Below are 22,947 nucleotides of genomic sequence, written 5' to 3' on the forward strand. Positions count from 1 at the left end.
TTCAATCCATGTTTGGCTTATGTGACAATACATCACAATTTTTTTATGCCATTACATCAGTTTCAACATGGGAGTTTTTGTTGGCACGCATAACATCCAGTCTGTACTCAAGCTCTAACCACACTCGGTGCAACATATCAGCATCAGCTGTGACAATGGCAGCAACTCCGACACATTGATGAGGTTGACTAATGTGGGGCAGACTCTGTTCAAATGGTTCAAATGGCTCTGAGCACTATGGGACTTAACATCTGAGGTCATCAGTCCCCTAGAACTTAGAACTACTTAAACCTAGCTAACCTAAAGACATCACACACATCCATGCCCGAGGCAGGATTCGAACCTGCGACCGTAGCGGTCGCGCGGTTCCAGACTGAAGCGCCTTTAACCGCTTGGCCACACCGGCCGGCACGTGCAGACTCTTTCCTTGAGATCCCCCCATAGATATAACTTCAACGGTGTAATGTCAGACGACCTAGGAAGCCAGGGATTAGGACTGTTGCTACCAATCCACCGACCTAGAAACAACCTCATCTACAACATCTCGCACAGTCTGAGCCCAATTGGCGGTGCGGCGGTGCACCATCTTAGTAAATGACTGTGCCTCGGCGGTCAGCCTGCTTTTGTAACACAACGGCCCCAGCAGTAGCTATTATCATTAACTGTTTTTTTCCAAGAAAAATATGGTCCCCACAATACGATTTACCATCAAACAGCACTGGCCTTTCACGCACATCTTCCGGCACGTTATGAGGACTGGTTGCGCCCTGGATGCGAACATTGTGTTTCTTTACCTTACCGCTAACGTGGAATGCTGTTTCGTCAAATACGCTTGGTTATTTAGACAATTTCCATCTCCTTCTGAATGATGAAGAACAACCACAGCGAGTTGTGTACGCTGTGACTTGTCGTCTGGTTTCAATACTTGCAACAAATTAAATTGGTACTTATACATCAGTAAACGTTTTAGAATCACCCAGTAAACGGTCAGATTAGGGATTTGCAGCTCTTACGTCGCCAACAGAACAGACTTCTGAGATGAACGTTGAAAAGCCAATCGTATACGTTCTGCGACGGCTTCACATGTTCCACTCGTCCAGTATGATGCTTCTCGTCAACGCTTCCTATTTACATAAAATTCCTTTACCACCGTCGTATCGACATCCACCAGGCTGGTTGCTTGCTATACCGGTTTTTGAACTTCCTTCGAACGTGCATGACCGATTTGGTCTGAATAAAGGTTCCGCACATTGAACCTTCTCTTGAATCGACAATCTGGACCATACACAAACAAAACTTTGTCTGTGACATAAATCAAACATAGTTTGAATACCTTAATTAGTTTCGGCGCTATAACACAATGAAGTTGTAGTGACCTTTTAGGACACCCTGTGCAATACTTACCGCCTCCTGTAATACTGGCGACTGTGCTGCTAGTGACATCTAGTGGTCAGTTCCTCTTACGTAGGGGTGTCCGGGTATTTGTGATCATGTAGTGTATCATGTAGTCGTCAGATGACGGTAATAACACGTTTTTAATTGTACAGTTTCATAGTGTTCTTCGCAAAGCCATCGACTATTTCACCGTAGTTAATGTTAGCATATGTCTCGATCCACGTAATTTTAACCTTCTTCCCAACATTTTCGCTTTTCTTTTGGTATCTTTCGTAATGACTATTGCTTAAGTTATTCTGAAAAGACCTGCTATGTTACGTTGTAGTAAGCTTCTAAAATCCGTTGAAATGAAAATACCTTTACTGCAAGACTCTGCAAGTAAGGCAAACCTATACATTAGTGGTATGGACAATCCTGTTTAGCGCCATGCGAATACTCCATATTAGGGTAATCTGCCTAAGTTCTTATGTTTATCGGCATTAGCTTATGACTTGAGTGGAATAAAACAAGAGAACGCTGTCCAATTTGTGAGGTGGCACCTCGCCGTCTATCGGCCCGGTAAGTCGCGACTCTCCCACAGAATGAAACTCCTGCGATGATTCACACGGCGGTTTGTAGGTCGCTTTTGCTGCACAGCATACCCACTCTCCGGGAATAAGCTGCCCCTTTGTAAACAAGCGCAGTTCAGGCTGTGGGAACCAGGTGTTCTTAACAGTGGCGAGTCCCAGAGATTCCGCTACAGCAAGTCATGCATCGTTGCGAGAGTGTTATGATGCGTTGTAAAACCAGGAGCTACAGCGCTGGCTGCAGTAAACGGACGTGGCGACTCTATTTGATTACAAATGAAAGAATCTCATCGCTACAGGAGCACCACTATACGTTGAAAGAGCTGTGGTTCTGCACTAATTCCTTATGATAGCCTCATTACGTTTCCAGTGTAGAAGATAATTTGTTCACTGAATTTACTGCAAGTCCATGAAGAAATATAAATTCCAATTTCCACACACTTAGTAATTAATTGAGTAGTTAGTAACTAGGGATTAAACAACAATACAAAGTGGGCTGTGGTATTAAATACTGGACTTAAAATTCTACCTAATTAGGAACTACTTGAAACTCATTCATAGAGAACGTATTCTCTTATACAACTAATTCAGTCTTTCGAGGAAGAAAAATGTATTTGCAGAAAGATACCCCTGCAGCAACATTTTCGCTGTTGGTAATATACGTCTCAAGGACAACTTTTGCTCTGAGGCACTGTGTACACTACATAAAACAAACTGGATATGCACTTGACTTTACGTGATATTTTACACGGTTTCATTTTACATGCCTCATGTTACTGTGAAGTGTACGCGCAGTTACCATCAGTATGCAGTACGTATTTCTTTCTTCTTTGCCTGAAGAGACGAAACATGATCCGTTTTTCAATTGCCCTGCTGCTATAAAAATAAGTGTGTGCTCCCAACTAATAGCAGAAATGTACGATTGTTTTGTTTGTGACTCTATGATATTCTCTAAAGCTTATTTTCTTGCATGTTTTGAACAATGTGGTTAACGTTGTTCTTATTTGCTGAGAACACTCTTAGTTGAAGTTTATAATAAGCATTACTCCCAAGACGCTATTACAAGCAATAAATTCTTTTCATTTCTGTACTTGATCCAAAAGTAAAATTAAAAATTAGACTATTCAGTAATAACAAATAACGAGTTTTGTCTGTTCAAGGTAATTGGATTCCAGTTGAGAGTAATGTTGCCGAATGTGATGGTAACCTCCTGATAAATGTTTAAATGTTCCATTAGATCTGTTTCACGTCACTGAGCCCAGTTGTACACCGTAATTATGGGTCTATAAATCCATGTCGTACGAAGCTGATGTGGTGTGAGGTAGTTTTCAAGGTTTACTAAAGAACGAAGACTTTATTAAAGGTACGAATAAAACAAATGCAGCGGCTGCCGACGATGACGGAGGCAGTCATTGGAAGGTCGGGTCTTTATCTGAATTTTATGCGACATTTACTCTAGACATTTTTAAAGAAACAGAAATAAAGTCTGAAATTTTCTGGGTATCGAACAAGGTTAATTTGTTCATTAATAACATGGTGAATCTAAGCTCCTTCTACTGCCTTCCAAAGCAATCGTTTGGCCTAGGCGATTATCGTTCTTAACACGTAAATCAAGTTCAAAGAGTTCAAATGATTCAAATCCTCTGAGCACTATGGGACTTAACATCTGAGGTCATCAGTCCCCTAGAACTTAGAACTACTTAAACCTAACTAATCTAAGGACATCACACACATCCATGCCCGAGGCAGGATTCGAACCTGCAACCGTAGCAGTTCTCGCGGTACCGGACTGAAGTGCCTAGAACCACTCGGCCACCGCGGCCGGCAGTTCAAAGAGTGGAAATGTGTATCCTTTGCTGTACCAGACTGGATTCATTTGCGTGTGCATGGTAGAAAATATTTTGGAAGATGTTGACGACGGTCGATTCATAGCATTCAACAGTTTAAATTATGCTCCGCATCATACTAACTGGCGACAATATCCATGTTACAATTGAATGTAACAAGAAATAAAAACGATTGCAGGATCAATCAATTTAAATGATTTTAGTCAGCATATAAATCTATTACTGAGTGCATGCACGTCTGCGTGGCAAAACGCTCAGCATTCTGAAATGGTTTCATGCATACTAACTAGACTAACTTCGGCTGCGACGTTCTATGAATGTGGAAGACACAAGACGATACAAAACCAGATGACCGCGATTCAGTGCCAGCTTAACAGCAGCAGAAGCTCGTACATTAAGTTACATCAGTGACAATGCAAACTGCAATGAAATATTGAAGGAACACAACAGCCCATCATCAACAAATTCGACTGAGATAGAAATATATCCTTCATTTAAAACAATTTAGACTACGTAATAACTCGCGATTGATGAAGAAAAAAAAGTGTGTGTGAAATCGTATGGGACTCAACTGTTAAGGTCATCAGTCCCTAAGCTTACACACTACTTAACATAAATTATCCTAAGGACAAACACACATACCCTTGCCCGAGGGAGGACTCGAACCTCCACCGGGACCAGCCGCACAGTCCATGACTGATGAAGAAAATTCACAACAAGAAGTTCTTACGAATATGATTGGCAAACTGAATGCGTCTAGTAAAGTGCGGAACGGAAATGATGAAGAAGTAAACCTCTACCGACAGAAGTTTAGAGCTTGAAAAGAATTACAGGGATTGCGAATGATAACACGATGTTGCTGGTAACAGCGAGCAGCTTGGCCTGACGAGGTAAGGAGATTTCGGTTTCAGCGGCACGATACGATCTCTCCTCTCCTCCGCTCAGAGCCCGTTAAGTCGGACCGCGGCGCGGTTCCTACACATGTGCGTCGTGCGTGCGTCCTACTGCGCGCAGGGCCGCACCTTTCTACGGCCATTGATTGAGGTGGGCAGGTTTTCACGTCTTGTTTGAAGACATCTGGTTTTGGCGTTGGCTGTCGCGCCGGCCGCGGAGGTGGTGGGAGGGGAAGGGATGCGGAGAGGGCCCACCTGGGAGGAAGAAGGTGCACCACGGAGCTTTAATAATGAGGTTAGGCGCGCCGCAACGAGAGTTCCAGCAAGAGAGAGTGGGGGGAGGTAATTGGTCTGAATGGAAACGCTGTGTGGGCAAAGTGATCAAACACGAGCCGCAGCTCACCGACAGGCTCAGAATCTTCGAGGTGGGGGAGGGAGTGGAACGGGGAGGAGAGTAAACCACTCCGGCGACTCGGAAATACTGTACGCACCTGCTCCAGGGAGCGCTTTTCCTGTCTCCGCTGTGTCCTGCGGCCGAGCCGGCCTCGACCCCCCTCCACGCTACGGCACTTCCCATGTCATTACCATGCCTCGGAAGTTTTCTCCAGCTGTGGCACTGGAAGCTGTCCTGGCGGTGACGCTGGAGGGGAAGAGGGGAAGAGGGGAAGGGGGGAGCGCGCCGGCTCTGGGCGGAGGATGCGTTGCCCGCTTCCACCGCCGCCAGAGCTGCTTTATATAAAGACGCAGGTACCGCTGACCGGATGAATCACAACGACACACGCTGAGCCGAGAGAAGTAGTCGGACAGCAGCCAGCAACAGCAGCAGCAGCAAGAGCAGTTGTTGTACCACTGTAGCAGACCCGCGCCGCTGGAGCAACCATGAGCTGGTGGAACGTGTGCTTTGCCGTCATTGCGAGCGCCGCCCTCGTGCGGTCTTCGGCCTTGCCAGCCATAGCGGCGCCGCAGCCACAAGTGCAGCCTCCGGTTGCCCAACAGCAGCAGCAGCAGCAGGAGCCGGCGGCGTCGCCTGCCGTCGCGACGCCCGACGTCGGCACCGGCAGAGGCCTGGGCCAGCATAGTAGGAACTCCATCCAGACGGGCGACAGCCTCATGGACGCCATCTACAACGACTGCCTGCGCAAGGACTCAGTGTCGTGCGTCAAGTACAAGCTATTCTCGTTCGTGGACAAGGTGCTCGCTTCCAAGGACTCATTCAGCCTGACGGAGGGCGTCACCGTCGTTAAGTCCCCGGGCGTCGGCGACGGCGGCCCGCGCGCCCTCGACCAGGAAGCCGCCGACTCGCAGTCCACCGACGTCGAGTCGATGCTGGTCAGCCGTGTTGACCGCTTCCTGCGCACACACACGCTCAAGATCGACTTGAACGGCAACGATGTCGTGAACGCTGTCACGTCAGCAGGGCGCGCGCTCGGAGACGTCGCCGAGGGTTTGGGTCTCACTTCCGAGGACGACACTGCCGCAGCTTCTGCTGCTGGTGACGCCGAAGGCAGAGGAAAGAAAAGTGAGTACATAACGCCCTATTACATGTTTCTTACCAACATTATACTGCTCAGTGTACGTCTGCAGGGTTTAGTAACCATTTTCACTAAAGTTAAAATCTTCTTGGTTGTTAGGCCCTTCATATTTCTTCCAAACGATCGACATTTCGACCCCTCTGCTGGAATCTTCTTCTGATATCATTCAATCAACGAGAAACACCACAAGCTCCTGAAGAAGATATCAGCAGAGGGGTCAAAAAGTCGACCGTTTAGAAGAAATGTGACGCGACCTAACAGCCCAGAAGGTCCAATCTCCATGTTGCTCTGTGTTTTTAACTTTGCTCTCATGTTTACTAACAGCAAATCAGCTGCTCTGTGTGGTTACTAAGATACTGAGTTCACAAACACCCTTCCCTAGTTCTGTAGAAACACCAAGCCGGTTGTATCTCTCAATGTTGTCTATCAGTAAAATGTCGTTGAACGTTTCTCATTTCGGTCACCGTTTCACTGTCACTCGGTGTCTTTAGAATGTAACTAACAGTTTAAGACCACTAATAACCATTCTTTTCATTTTAAATTATGCTTAGGCCGTAATTCTATAAAATGTGACTTAATAATTACAAGATTTTGTTCCGAATGACTGTTGTGTCTTTACTAATAAGCAAACGGCTTCTTTAGAAACAATACATAATTAATAACCACTTCTTAGCTCTCAAATACTTGAAAGCGTTAATTTTGTCTAGTAACTGTGACACAGACCAAATGTAGTTAGTGCACGTTTAAGAGCTTCACATAAGAAAACTGATGTAACACATATGATAGACTCTGGTGAACTTATAACCTCTTACTTTATTTTGCAGCATTTCCAAAATGATAATTCAGTTTTTATTGTAATAATTATCTCTTTTAACTCTATTACACTAAAAGGTAGGTGGGGTGGAGGGGGGGGGGGGGGTAGAATGTTACGTTCTTACTAAACCACTGTAAATTCTACCATATTCTATTCAAAGGAAGTCATTATTTATAGTTTATGCACTAGTTAATTACAATTATAGGGTCTCTAATGGTTTGTCACTTACAAAATAAGTACACTGTTTTGCATCATATAGTGACAACACCAGATTGGTTTGCATCACGAATAGTACGAACTGCAATTTTAAATTTTATGAGGGTTTAGTAATCTAGGGTTAAATATGTTTATGGAATGATGTTTGCTAAATTAAAACTTGCGATAGCAGCAATACAGTTTTTGACAACTTAGCGTTGACAACTGTTAGCAATTTCAGTAGGTACAATTTTTTTTTTTAAACCCGATGTACATGTAGGCAATTAAATGTGTCGAGATTCCTCATTTGCTTGAGAAAACCATCCCCAGAAGTCAGTCGGTCGGTGTGGCCGAACGGTTCTAGTCGCTTCAGTCTGGAACCGCGCTATCGCTATGACCGCAGGTTCGAATCCTGCCTCGGGCATGGATGTGTATGATGTCCTTAGGTTAGTTAGGTTTAACTAAGTTCTATGGGACTGATGACCTCAGATGTGAAGTCCCATAGTGCTCAGAGCCATTTGAACCCAAAAGTCAGGATTCTAGTTCGAATATCGGTACTGCACTCATTTTCCATTTTTCTCCAAGATGTTTCATAGTATCCTCTACTTATTGAATCAAAAGTGAGAGATGGCTACATTTCATAAAAAAAAATATATCTGATGAATAATGTGGATGTTCTTTCCAGGTATTTCAGAAGATAATACAGAGCAGCATTTCGGTCTATTAAGGTATTTTATCGTTAAGAGCAGTACATTAAAATCTGTATAACTCTGCAGACTTGTAGCCGCAGTCAGTGAAGGTAAAATTTTATGGGCTGTTAGACCTCGTCGTGTTCGTCTGAAAACTTCTTGTTCAGTTGTCGACGTTTTCAGGCAACCGGAGATAACAGAAGAGTACTGAAATAGACCGAATGTGTACCACTGAAGAAGATATCTGAAGAGGTTCCTGAGGCGGTTTAACAACAAAAAAGATATACCCTTCAGATTAAACTTTCTTGCTCCCAGTCAGCTCCAAGGTTAACAGAGCCCATCGTGGCTGCTCACGACGCAAACCGTTCCCTCGCCACGCCTCGTGGTGATAACAACCCGCGGAGAAAGCGTGGTATCTGGCGTGTCCACGTCTTCCCGTCCGGTGGCGGCGGGTCAGATAGGGATGGAGGTGCTGACCCCGGACAAGTAGGTGAGCCGGACAGCGGAGGGGCGGCCTACTTGCTGCTCGCAGGCCAGGCCGGTCTGTACTTTATGGTCGAAACCTGTTTTACTTCCCTCCACGCTCAACGCATTCCGGCCAGCGCGCCTGTAATGACGCCAGCTCTCGGCTATTGGCCGATTTCCAGGGCGTCATTTAGGTGCGTCGCGCATTCGCTTCACCTCTAGAAGGTCTTCGTGACTCGTCTTGAGGGCATTCACAGCAATACACAGGCGCTTACACAGAACAAACTTGTACGTTATCCAACTGCAGCGTTACAGGCACCGCATTCATAGCTGTGCAAAGGACTTGTACATCGGAGCTGTGCTGTGTGACTTTAGACGCATGCGTGGTTGGAGTTAAGAGTTAACGCCATTTCAAAATCATAGTAGAGAGAAAACCATTTGTGAATTAACAGAGTTTCCGTAGGAAGTAGTTTGTGGGCTTTTGAAACGTAACATCCAGGTTTTCGTTACAAACAATTAAGAGGGAACGACGGAATAACTGACTCTGGATAGTCGGACGAGGATGTGAACCCGATTAGTTCCGTCCAGTGTCTTAGCCTCAGGCGCTCCTTCCAGTGCTTGGGATGCCTGTTACAATCTTTAACGCAATGTAGTACAGAATGGTGACACATGATTAAATTCTAGCAGACAACTACCAGTCTGCTGTAAGCAGATGTTAACCCTCTTGTCTCGTCGAAGATTAGGAAGCACAGGCTTTTCTCTACACGCTGATGCAGTCTGAATAAAGAAACTTTACGTTAAACTAAGATTTAACGTCCTACAGATAACGAGCTCAGTAGAAAATGAGCGAAGAATCCGTTTTCAGAGACTAAAAGCGGTAGCCGTAGATGCAGTTAAGAAACTGTCACGGCATTCGCCTGAAGCTGTATAGCTGATTCCAAATACAGATGATTCTGTCCGCTCCAAGTGCAGGCGAATCTCTTACCTGCGAAGCTACTCACAGCAGATCGTAGTAGCTCTACGATCTGTAGCTGAAACCAGTGCAGGAAGCATCACAGAGGACACAACATAGTATTGCTGCACTGTAACTGAAAACAGTTTTGTATGCAGCTGTAGCACTCCAAAAAACAACGCTTCAGTATGTAATTACCACACCAGATGTAAAAAGGCACGTTATCAAAAACTCTTTCGAACTAAGTTTTGATGTTATCAACGCTACGACGAGCCGCAATACTCGTCGGCTCTTCCGATAAAAGCGAACAAAGGTTCTAGGCGAGACCAACAAACTGCCACAAACAGTCTAACAGCCAAACTGAGGTAAAGTATTCATTCGGTGCCAAAGGACATTTTTCACATCCTCCTGAATAGAACAGATTATCGCAATAACAAATGGACTCATGTTACGCCACAGATGTCTATCACGTTCTAACGTCCATAGTTGCCATCGCTAAGTTATTCGAAGGCAATTAGTTGCTCGATCATTACACAACTAAATGCCGATTTCCACTGACAGAATGTCGTCCATTGTAGAGCAAAATTTAACATGTAGCAACAGGTAGAGAAAGAGGTTCTATTGGAGAAAGCTTCAGAAGGTCATTGACAGCGCACAAAAGTGCCAACAAGAAACCCTGATGGCGTAACAGACTGTCGTTTTCGTTCTCTAGACGCATTATCGCAATGAAAAGACATCCTCATAACGGGATGTGCTTCAGCGATTGCTGTCCATTCACTCGGCGGGAGAAAGCCTTTCTCTGCCCTGGCCATTGTATAACGACGGTGCCGGTGAGAGCAAACTAAAGCATAGACTGAACTTGACTTCCGCCGTCCTTATGCTTGGCAGACTGTAAGAGTCACTAGGTCGCAGGATGCAATGCAATCAACGATACCTTCGCGGTTACTTACAAAATATTGCCTGGAGGAGTCTATTTCGGGTTGTCCGGGCGATGAATCTCTACTTTATTGCGGAGAACAAACACACACCTTCGTATGTCGTTTAATACTAGGAACATATAGTGACTCACGTGGGCATTGCCAAACGTTGCATTCGCCAGGAGAATCTTTAGTGGTACATGAAACGTTTTGATAACATCAAGGCTTAGATAGAGAAAATCAATATATATACACATTCAGTTTCGGCTTAGAGGTTTAAATGGCGTTTTGTAACAACCATCGTGCTCTGAGTTATCAGGAAACGTCCCACTCTTATAAGAAGACAAGGAGGGCTGGAGACGGCTTAAATTCACCTATGAGTGCAGTAATTTACGTTTATCGTTCGATTCATGCTACTGTGAGCACACTCTTCATCCCTGGTAAAAGGCATATTAACATATATTATAGATAAGGTCATGCGTAAAAGTTGTTTAACTGACTACAGATAGTGCAGAGAGAGAGAAATGTGGAGATGTCTGATAATATAGGTGCAAATGCACTCCTAAAACTATCGCTAACCAGGTCTTAGGCAGGACAGAAAAGAAACATTATTGCCAGAATATGCTGCAAGCCAAATCAACAAACTTATGGTAGGTCTTAGAATGATGGTAACGAACGCTATATGATTCCCTGTTCTATTTGATTCTTAAAAGGGAGCACCGTATTATATCTACACGTTACACGGCCAACTGAATAATCTCATTTCCGTAGCACGCTTGAAAAAATTTTGACAACTTCGACCTCACTCTTGATGACCCACTGTGAACGAAGACATGACTGGCCTACTGCTGTTTTCCATTGGTATGCAAGACGATAGCTGTAACAGAATGTAAGTCTCGCACTTGCATGAAGAGTGTAACGGTTCGTAAGGATTAACCGTTGGCCTACTAGGCTTATGAATAATAACGCATTTTGTTACAGCAGCCTCATAGACAGCCTACGTACTCACAACGAACTTTGTACGAAACAGTCGCCCACCTCTTGAGCCACAGTATTTCTCGAGAGACAAAACGTTTTCTCACGGACAACAGGCGGTGCTGTTTCACACTACTAATAATCGAAATGGATAGATAAAGCGAACACTAAATGCGTATGTACGTTGACCCAACGCGAAGCATTAACCAACAGGATAGTGACATTAAACTATACATTTCAGAAGAAACTAACCGTTTTCAGTAGTATACAGTACAAGGAACGAATCAATTTTGCCACAGCCGGTGGCCTATTATCACCTCCTTAACTGTCACTTAGAACTGACATTCATCTTCTTACACTAGTGTTTATACAACGGTATGTTAGCTAACTGTTATTATTGAATCTTCATTTTTGGTTAAACAATGGATCTACAAATACTGCAAGGTTCCACTGCAGCAGAGGAAGTGTTACGCACTGTGTGAGGTGCTATGTGGTATAGAAACAGCTCACCATAAACGATACTCGTATTCCTACGCATTCGGGAATTCTAACGTACGGTGTTAGCTACATCGGAGGAGGGTGAAGACAGATCTTAGCGATACGGTAGAAGAAAAATGGTGTAGCAGTCTTCTGTATCAGCCCGAAAGCGTTAGACGTGGAACATTGCAAACATTTTCCGTTTTAATTTCTTCTCGCTGTTCGTATCCTCGTTTATGTAGACTGCTATCAAATACATTTGATTTATCCCGCATTTACCGAATCTTTGAGTTTCCCAGTGTTTCTACGTCCAATATTCGCTTAAAACTTATAAATGAAACTATAAAAGACAAAAAGATCAAATAATACTTCTCTGTGGTTTTATAGGCATTCGCGTCTCATATCAGAGCGGACTGGTGATACCCAGCAGTACTTCTCCTGCGATTTCTGACAAGTGATAACTGCTATTACCATAACGTATACGATGTAAGAGCATGCATTTCCACTGAATGTTCTCGGTATCTCATTGGCTTCGTGAATTCATGTTTCGGACAAGAACGAAGTCAATATTCATTAAGTCCGAAGTCAAAACTTCACTTTTTGTTTTTCATGGTTTTAGAGGAAGTCGTGTAAAAATGTTCAAATGAGTGTGAAATCTTATGGGACTTAACTGCTAAGGTCATCAGTCCCTAAGCTTACACACTACTTAACCTACATTACCCTAAGGATAAATACACACACCCATGCCCGAGACAGGACTCTAACCTCCGCCGGGACCAGCCGCACAGTCCATGACTGCAGCGCGCTAGATCGCTGGGCCAATACCGCGCGGCGGAAGTCGTGTAACATTCTTCCTGCTGTATAATGGCAAGTTGGGGTAACGATTATGGAGATCGGTAGCGATTACGCACCCTTCTCTAAAATGCCAGAAGAGACGTGACAATTCAACCTCGCGCTCATAAAACCAGTCCTTACAATGTGAGCTGTGTGAACAGCGCCCATGTCCTCTTGGATTACAGCACCACAATTGGGGAAGAAATATTGTACCATGGGACGGACCAGATTACCCAAAATCCTCACGTAGTCCCTGGCAGCAATGACACCTTGCTGAATGACCATGTGGTTCGTGCCCAAATCTTCACCGAATCCCCGCTATGTTTAACTATTGGGACCTAAACTCGACCAGAAGTTAGTTTTGGAATTGCAGCTCCCACTGCAGTTCCCTGCAGGTGGAGCACCTTTTGCGTTGTTTTTGTGATAATAGGGTTAGTGGGTGCGACATTTAGTTCTGTACGATTTTTGCAGTTGTCCTCTTCCATTATCGTCTGTCTCAGTCATTCAACACACACATTGGTCCGCGGTGGAACATAGTGTCTGATGTTTTTCAGGCTTCTCTGCATGCGGTATAAATCGCCTATAGGCTGCATCTTGAATCACCAGACGCTTCCACTGTGTTAGTTACGGAAGCATGTGCCATACGAGTAACAACAATTTGCCGACGGTCGAATGCACTGAGATCCGACATAATGCACTCACAACTACACAGATCATTGTTCTGGCCACGACTGACACATGTAACGTATTGATGGTGCCTTTCATGATCAAATACTACAGTGCCAACTGCAGGCTTGGCTAGCTTCAGCATTTATGTTCAAGCACTGCCTCAGATGCTGTTCAAAGTTTCCTTGACATGTTCTGAAGTGGAAGTAAGATCAAAATTTTGCTGCACAAGCTTAGCCAGCCTTCAGCTGGAAGAGAACGTCGAATCGGCACCGGCGGCAGTTCCGCCGCTTACGCTGGGAGAGTAGATTATTCTGTACACATTTCATTTGCACGTCACGATATCCGCGATATGATCGGCGGCGCAGAGCCACTAACCTGGAACCGGCGCGGTCACCTTGCTCGTTGCAGAGAAAGCGGCCAAGATCCTGCTGCCGCTGCTGCTGGCGCTGAAGGTGAAGGGCGCGGCGCTGGTGGCTCTCGCCCTGGGGGCCATCGCCCTCATCGCCGGCAAGGCGCTGCTCATCGGCAAGATCGCGCTGCTGCTCGCGGCCATCATCGGCCTCAAGAAGCTGCTGTCGCAGCAGCAGAAGACCGTCACCTACGAAATCGTGGCGCACCCGCACCACACGTCGTCGCACGTCAGCGGTCACGAGTACTCGGCGGTGGGCGGCGGCGGCGGCTACGGCGGCGGCGACATCGGCGGCGGCTACGCCAGCAGCGGCAGCGGCGGACACGGCGGCTGGGGACGCAGCCTCGAGGACGCCCACCAGATCGCGTACCGCGCGTACGCGCCTCAGCAGGCGGCTCAGCAGTAGGGCGGCCGGCGGCCCGACGCGTCTGCTGCTCGAGGTTGGTGCATACTCGTACTCGCTAAACTCCAGGCTCAGGGGCCACAGATACTTCTTTGGAACTTTATCTCACATGATTATCCGCAGAAAAAAATTGTCTTCTAAATTTACCATTCTGGTACATGCTCTCCTCTCTTGCTTTGCTTGCGTGGGATAGCTATCCATACTTTCGAAGACGATGCGTAAGTGCTGCCTCCAGTTCTTTGTTCACCACTCAAAACAGCGTAAACCTCACCAGCCTGACTCCATTTTAAAATCCATCATCAATCCAACATACTACTATAAGTGCAAGGCCCAACCCCTTCCAAAGAATCTTCAACTCACTATCCCAATTCACACTACCCTCTCTCCTACAGCTGAACACTTATTTGTTTTCATAGTCCTCCAAAACATCCATACTTTCGAAAGTTCCCACACCCTACACCAAATGCCCTAATTTCACTTTCTATTTTGCCCTCTGCGTAATCACCACATACTCACACAACCAAACCTACTTTTTCTGACACTGTTGATCAACACCTTCTTTACGAACTCTAAATGGCACGATAGCAGTGCAAGATGGCTGTTTGTTGCTCCTGTATCAACTCGTCTCAACATAAATTGAATCTCCCTCCCTTCGCAGGCATGAACTCATCCCAAAAAATCTACGATTCCTCCCAGCCAAAGCCTAACCTACCCATAAACATGCCACACTATTTTCCATATAACATCCTCTCCAAAACTTCCAACATCCCACTCCATACTCACAGTTACCAGGAGCTCCCAACACATAAATCTCATAATAAAAAGAATGTACATCACATCACCATCATTCTGTCATTATTCTATATTAACCCAAAAATTTATGTAATACAATTCCTGACGAGTGGTAACTTGACCACAGTTAGCTAGCTCTTAGCAAGGAGAATCTAAACAGCTGTTAAAAAATAGACAGTTGCTGCCAGGGCAGCTTTCTTAAGCACTCGTCCACCAGTAGATAAGCTGCATTCCTGAGGCACTGAGGAATCGCTGACATTTCTGCTGTGCTGTGTGCTGCTCCTCTTGCACTACACCGTATTCGCGGAACAAAGTATTATATGTTGTTTGGGTTTGGGACGCTCAGTGTGTATAATAGTAGCGCCTGAACGAAGTATGTAAGTAGTGACGAGCTCAACATTCAGCCATTTTTTGCTTCGGAAACAAGCCGCCAGAGCCCGTGTTCGTAGCTGCAGTTCCTTCTTTTGCTAATAGTTATCCGCAAATTCATTTACCCGCCTGATCCACCTAAGACAATTTCATTTCTCCTTTCTAAGAGTCTTAATCCATTTAAAACTGACACTCTCTCTTAAACGTAACAAGGTGGTAGGAGCTACGTATTTGTTAGTCTTCTGTTGTAATTAACTTTGCTTTCGGAAAGGTCGTTTAGAAATTGTTACTTGGATACGATGTCCATGTGCGAATGCTTGTATGCATCTCTTCATAATGTGAAGTCCAGTGGAAACTATACCACCATTTACACACTGACTTCTTTTCGTTAGCGGTGGAGGAGATAGGTTCTTCCTTTTGTATTTACAGTAACATGAAGCTACACAAACGATAAAATTCTTTATTACTTTTTTTACTTATTTCTGTTTCTTCGTAGTTTGACTTACTCGTTAAAGATTTTTTGCGGTAAATTCGAAATAATAAAAACCTAGCTGAATATTTAAAAAACCCTCTGATAGATTAACACGTTCAAACCAGCCGTACCATCCTAGAGTTGCACACAAACTGGTGACTGATAATGAATTTATGTCGCTATTTGATTGTCACAGAGCCGTCTTATGACTTCAGAATGATATTTTCACTCTGCAGCGGAGTGTGCGCTGATATGAAACTTCCTGGCAGATTAAAACTGTGTGCCCGACCGAGACTCGAACTCGGGACCTTTGCCTTTCGCGGGCAAGTGCTCTACCATCTGAGCTACCGAAGCACGACTCACGCCCGGTACTCACAGCTTTACTTCTGCCAGTACCTCGTCTCCTACCTTCCAAACTTTACAGAAGCTCTCCTGCGAACCTTGCAGAACTAGCACTCCGCTGCAGAGTGAAAATCTCTTTCTGGAAACATCCCCCAGGCTGTGGCTAAGCCATGTCTCCGCAATTCCTTTCTTTCAGGAGTGCTAGTTCTGCAAGGTTCGCAGGAGAGCTTCTGTAAAGTTTGGAAGGTAGGAGACGAGGTACTGGTAGAAGTAAAGCTGTGAGTACCGGGCGTGAGTCGTGCTTCGGTAGCTCAGATGGTAGAGCACTTGCCCGCGTAAGGCAAAGGTCCCGAGTTCGAGTCTCGGTCGGGCACACAGTTTTAATCTGCCAGGAAGTGTCTTATGACTTGTTTTTCTAGTAATCTTCCTTTTCATCTTGTTGTTTCTAAAATTATTTTGCTGACTTAAAAACCTGAATAGTTATATTTACTGCACAAAGACATGCGAAGGATTACATTTATATTTTCGTTTTATTGTTTGATTATTGGCGATGTTCTGTTGTTATTAAGATTTATCACTGTAAATTTTGGACGCGCCAGTTGCTCAAGAGTTGTAATTTGTTTGCCATCTCTAGGGATGATAAGTAAATAGTGGACGAACTCTGAGACAGCCTTTAATTGCTTCGGCAAGTTATCATCTGTAGTGAAAATACTTTTAAATTTTGTAAGCCATCAAGAAGTGTTGACATTCCGACTAATTCTTCAAGTTAGCAGAACAAGATATGTTCGTTTAATTATCTCTTTTTAGATCAGTACCTATGCCAGAGAAACTATTAATGATAATCCGTTCAGTTTTGACATTGAGCGCTGCTAGGAATACATCCATAAATAAAAATTAAATACGTAAACCATCCCTCTCAGCTCAGTATATCGAATGGAAGGAAAAACATATGTGAATGTTTAATTAGAAATGTATATCAGCACTTAACTTTTCATCAGTTGAAACTTCATTCGCAAAGCCTCTGTCACTTCGTAACAACAGATTATTTGAAGCAACGACAGCATAAAGTTAGAATTTTGGTTTTAATACCCTCTACAAGATTCGTACCAATATGTTCATAGAACGAAAATTTACCATTATAAAACGACCGAACTATGTACACAAGGAGGTTACAGATGCAGCACATACACCTCCCCGGTCCAATTTCCAAACAAATTTGCAAGGAGGAATCTATGTATTAACGGTAAGCAGACCTAAAGACATGAATTTACGAGGAAGAGCGGATTGCTATTTGTCACTGTATCCCTTCTCCAGAAAAGTATGAGGAATTTACAGACAACAACAGTGTTTGTCCATATAAGATTTAATGATCTAAAGATTTCGACAGAGCTATATTCAAAAATAAAGAGATGTAGAAAAACATTTTAAGGTTTGGCAGAAAAGTTAACTAATTTGGATTTAGTTATCTCTGGTGTGGAAATGGTAATATCCAAACGCAATGTCTCGGGGCGCTACTTATCATCTTCTCCTATCGAGGCACAGGTATCTCTCATTTCACTAGCCTAATTAATATGGAACCAACTTTTATTTCGAAGGAAAAAGATTTAATTTTAAAATATGAAATGTAATGAAATTAAAGCTAAAGAGAAATTAAATTTAAGTGTAGCCGAGAGCACTAATGCGCTGCTTCCTGGACTCGGGTAGGGTCGCCAGCTCGGCTCGAATCCGCCCAGCGGATGTGGTTTTCCACATCCTGGGAGGTGAATACTGGGCTTGTCTCCACGTTCCGCTTCAGTTACACGACTCGCAGACATTTGAAAACGTTCGGATTATTCCGTGGCTTACACTAGACGCAAACAGCTGGGGTACAGTATTTCCATCCCGGGGGGCTTGAGGTGGCGGCAGGAAGGGCATGTGCACACCCTCTACAACTAACACTGCTAAATCAATAGTAACAGGCCGACTCCATGTGACGCGCGACAAAGGCCCCAAGACGGAAACAAGGAAAAGAAATTGAATTTACGTACTAATTCTAAATGACTTCGCTTATTTCCATTAATTTTTTTAAGAGCTGAAGGCTGTGTTAGAAATCTTTTGATAACTGGAGGTTTATATCGCATGAGAAAGTGGTTCCCATCGTTAACGGACACTAACTTTCAGTCCCTTAAAAGTTGTTTCATCGCAATAGTTAATCTATCATGGAAATCTAAAAACTAACACTGTGAATGTTATCGGCCAGCCATGCTTCTGAAAGCTCATAAAGGACTGCTTCGCTGGCTAGAGCAGCAAGGAGTAGAGTGTGAGCCGTGTAACAAGAAGTCTGGGTAAATAATAGATTACAAAATGAAATATTCATTCTGCAAATAGACGGGTACATTTTTTCGACCATCATTTATGTGTAACCCTTCGCAGTGCTGCACGGGGGGCGCAACAGCTTCGCTCCCTTGTTTTCTGTTTGACAGCTTGCGCTGCAAAGTAGCTGTTTTCAGTAGTCAGAGACTGTCTGTATCAATCTGTAAGATAGACGTGCTTTCAGTTTGCGAAGAAAGTGATCATTGCCTAACATCGCAAGGCAGACACAACTCGTTAGTCACAGATCACATTCCTAGATGTCTTGGAGGCAAAGGAAATCTGCGATGTAGCACACACAACGAATGACACAAAGAAGCTATGTGCCTTGAAGAATACAACGTTCCTTCAGCTTCAGAAAGTAAATAATCTATTCTGAGCTTCGATTTTAATGGAGACCGATTTTTTTGTTTTGAGCGTATTTTGTACATGCGTGTTATTTACATGCAAGTCCTTGAAAACAAACTTCCTAAGCTTTTTGAGAACCAGCTTGCATTTACTAAGAAGCGTGATCTGAGCGGCAGGAATCTTCTACCTAGTGGTTAGACCATCATAACGACAGAGTCGAAGTCGAGCCAGCTTGCATCTCACTGTATTCATGGGATCCGTGCAATTAACCAGCGTGTTTGTAGCTGCTCGATTGTTTAGATTTTCATTCTTCTCTGTGAAGGCTTGCGTCAGAAAAGCATTTAAAGAATGTTTCGTGTTTTCAAAAAACGCTGATTTCCTCAGTTCATTTTTTCCAACAGATACGAGTATATTCATTCTCCATCATTAGCATAACCGAATCAGAGTACATTAAAACATGTAGGTTATGAAATACCCGATTTGCAACAATACAGTGGATTTATAGATTCTAAAGAGACGCAGATAATATACGGCGAATGTTCAGCCAGGCACAAGGCGTAAAAGAAGAGGCACTGTTCATCTTAGAAATAAATCAGTAAAGGGTAACGGGATCGTCAGCTCGGACGTTGATGTGAGTATCACAGTTCCTTGTAGGGGGAGGCCGTGTCAGAGTTTTAATGTTATTTTGTCCACACAAACTTTAAAATGATTTAGTCATCAAGTTAAAGAATAGCCTTAATTTTTAAAATGGAATTCAAACCGAGGTGCAACTGAGACATTTTTCTCTTATTCCAAGGATTTCCATTTTAATATAAAGTGAAAAACGATTTGTTTCTGTCGCTAGTTTGCTTTGCCCAAGCTGTTTGAGTCTATAATTTGTATTCCGTTACTTTCCGTTTACGTTGCTGGGTTTCTAGATTTCGAAAGGACGTCATTTTATTGTACAAACACAGATCTGATTAACGGCTTGCATCAAGCACACTGATAGTGTTACCCAGACTTGATAGCATTATTTCCTCAATAACTGTCTTTCTTTGTTTGCACTCTGATCACGTGAAGTAAAATATCAGTCGTCAGTCATCACAGTAAATAAGCACATTCCAAATAAAAACAAATTGTCAGTACCTTACCCAGCGGAAGCTGATTGTTGGTCATTGTTTACCATAGATGTATAAAATTGAGGGGATGTTTACTGCTGTGTTCTACACGCAGTTGTAATTAGTCTCTGACATTGTGAGGGATGTATGGGATGCAACAGATGTAAGAGCAGATATTTTTATATGTGGTACCTTAATATATACACACATCAGTGTATTGTTTGTTTTATCTGTGCTTTGAACAGTCGTCCCACAAACACGTCACAAATTTTACGACCTGATACTTCTCGCATTGCCTTACCTGGGCCGCTAAATGAACAACTCCTGTTAGTATAGATTAACCGTTTTGCCTCCATGCTCTCACACTTCAATACCTGACCTGCTTCCTAGCAGTAAATAAGCATTAACGGCTTGCTCTTGCTCCAAGTACTTGGAGACATTAACCAACCTAAAAGCATACTACTCGTAATATCTATAATTATTAGTCCGCAAACGACATAGATGCTGATGTAATGTTGTTCTGTACACCGTTCCTAGTCACTAATAGAAATATATGCACTTATACACCTAAGACTCTGAATGTCAGGTGCTGCTACACCTAACACCCTGCAGGTCAGGTGACGCAAGGGGCCAGTAGTGCAATAGAAAGATTAAGTGAAAATGAATCAGGGACGTAATCGCCCGGTGAACATACCTGTTGTCCTGCATGATGGGAGATTCTGCAGCATACTTATCACGACTTGGAAAAAGGGCAGCACCTAGCTACGAAGAATGGTGAAATAAACCTGTTGGTTCATGTCTACAGTAACGTGAATGAATGAGCCCAAGGCATGATACGAAAAACACCTCCGAAAGATCACTGCCCAGAACATACGGCAAGTTAAAGGCTTCAATGGACAGTATGTACCGTTGACGCGTTTCATGCTGTGAAAAGAGGCAACATCGCGACTAATTAGTCCACAATATATGCGTTTAGTAAGCTACTCTCCAGTTTTTGAGTTTTTTGGCCTATAGAGACTTGCAGCTTTATGTGCCACTGTGAGCTTTGGATTTTTGTGACATATCCTATTGCACACGTCCAAAATATCGAGTTCCGTTCGCAATGATCGCTCAGAAACAGGTCGATATGGGCCTTGCAACTGCATTCACTGGCAGTAAGTCCCTGTCAGGTTTGAAACCGACTGTCATTAAACAGGCGTGACGCTTGTCTCGGGTTCTTTTCTGTTCAGACGTTTCTACAGCCGCTATTCTTACGCCGCGTTACAGGGCTGCGAGTGTTATTTATTGTAGAGACGTCGGACAGTCTGCATTGTACACCAGTAAATCGCGCAATTTCATTCAAGGTGTGGCTACGGTCATTTAAAAAAGATGAGAGCACTTTTCGACGGTTCTTCCACAGAATCGACCGGCACATACATATCACTTCACTATCGTAACTTACATCAAGGGTGGTGGGTCAGATGACCACCCGATTTCGGTTCTACACTACCTACAAAGCTCCAAAGTGGACACAGTGCTCAATTAAGGAGTGATTAATATAGTATTTTCGCTGATGAGCATAACAATAGAGTAATGTGATGTGCGCCTATCAAAATGTCGACGCAATGGCAAATACTTCGGAGTTAATTTCGTGCACGTCCTGCCAAGTGCACCACTTTGTAACGTTCTCCACCTGTTCACAGGCGACGGACCCATCGCCGGCGGCGCAGCAGCAGCAGCAGACGCGGGCAGATACACATCCGCCTATGCTCTTCGCTCGCTCCTTTACTGCCAAACCCTCGGTCCTTCCGCCGAGAACGCGCGCCTCTGCAACAGTACCGTAATACTCAGTGCAAGGAAAACCTAATTTATTGTGCAAATTAACATATTTCTCATCTTATTTATTATTCAGTTTTGGTTGTCCTCTTTTTTTTATAAGAAGTGTTGATGTATTTATGCTCAGATGTGTATGTCTATGAGTGGTTATGCTGTTTTGCCGTATTTAATGTTTACGCTTTTTGTAGCGTTCATATATTCATATTCATATTTAATATTCATTTGTAAGACAAGTGACTTCACACCCACTCGGGACGCGACACACTGCAACTTGTTTACGCGGATTACTGCATGAACCACTGAACGACATTAAGACGACAGGCTCCTGCATCTTTCGATGACAACGCACTGCTACATATGATATACCTGCTACATCTGACTGCATATTACTCCTTGCGATAGTTGACGACTTACCGACGGTAAAAAGACTTTGAACCTCTGAACAAAACATTAACGACTTTCAACTTTTCTGAAAATGGGGACAAAATCTCCTTTGGAAACTGATTTATTGAAACAATTTCACAGCATCGACGTCCTCCCTTTTAACTGCATGACGATCTTCATCCTGACTGTGTATTAAATTACACACATCTTTAAACTATTAACAATGTAACGAAACAATATTCACTGACGACGATTCTACCGTAGACGAGCCAGTAACGACACCACAAAGACGTCCACGCTAACGGTCATCACCTGTGCTCCCGAACCTACCGAACTGCTACCATGACCTTAACAAAGACCAAAGATTTTTCGTACAGCTTAGAAACCCGTAACAGACGCTAATCTGCGCTACAGATGACTGACAATAACTAGTTAATAACAACGTAATCTTTCCCCACTCTTACAATGCTCACTAAACTCCAACTGCTCAACATGGCACCACCCCTTTTCTCCATGGGAGTCAACGACCATCTTCTATAAATCAAACAATGTGCACGCTAGTGTGCACCCGTAAAGAAACCTAGTACATGACATAGATTTTGAACTGAATAGACTACGGAACGGTTCTACCTTTACAGACCAAAGACTTTGCATTGTATTAAGACGTCCTACGCTTAGACTACGAAATAGAACTTATGTATTGACAAAGTGACGAGTAAACATAATATTTATGTTCAATTGTATTGTTATTGTTTGCAATAAAATAATTTTTCATATAAAATATAAAATGAGGTGTAAACTATTCGGTTGTACTTCCGCTTTCGTAAGAAGCAGTCATTAGACACAAACCCTCACAACCACACTCTTCGCAGAGGCAACACGTGTATAAATCAAAACGCTTGGAAAGAAGTTGTGCGTGAGAGAATCTAAAAAGTACACACCTACTT

General features: G+C 43.7%; 1 protein-coding gene across 1 annotated transcript; it reads left to right on the plus strand.

Annotated features, from left to right (window-relative positions):
* The first annotated feature begins 5,487 nt into the window (after positions 1–5,487).
* Positions 5,488–22,707, plus strand: LOC124789773. Its single transcript, XM_047257239.1, has 3 exons — positions 5,488–6,220; positions 13,629–14,069; positions 21,484–22,707. The coding sequence occupies exons 1-2, from the start codon at positions 5,581–5,583 to the stop codon at positions 14,033–14,035; spliced, it is 1,047 nt and encodes a 348-aa protein (XP_047113195.1). The 5' UTR covers positions 5,488–5,580; the 3' UTR covers positions 14,036–14,069; positions 21,484–22,707.
* Positions 22,708–22,947: the final 240 nt, after the last annotated feature.

The sequence above is a fragment of the Schistocerca piceifrons genome, chromosome 3, assembly GCF_021461385.2.
Source record: "Schistocerca piceifrons isolate TAMUIC-IGC-003096 chromosome 3, iqSchPice1.1, whole genome shotgun sequence".
NCBI lineage: Eukaryota > Metazoa > Arthropoda > Insecta > Orthoptera > Acrididae > Schistocerca > Schistocerca piceifrons.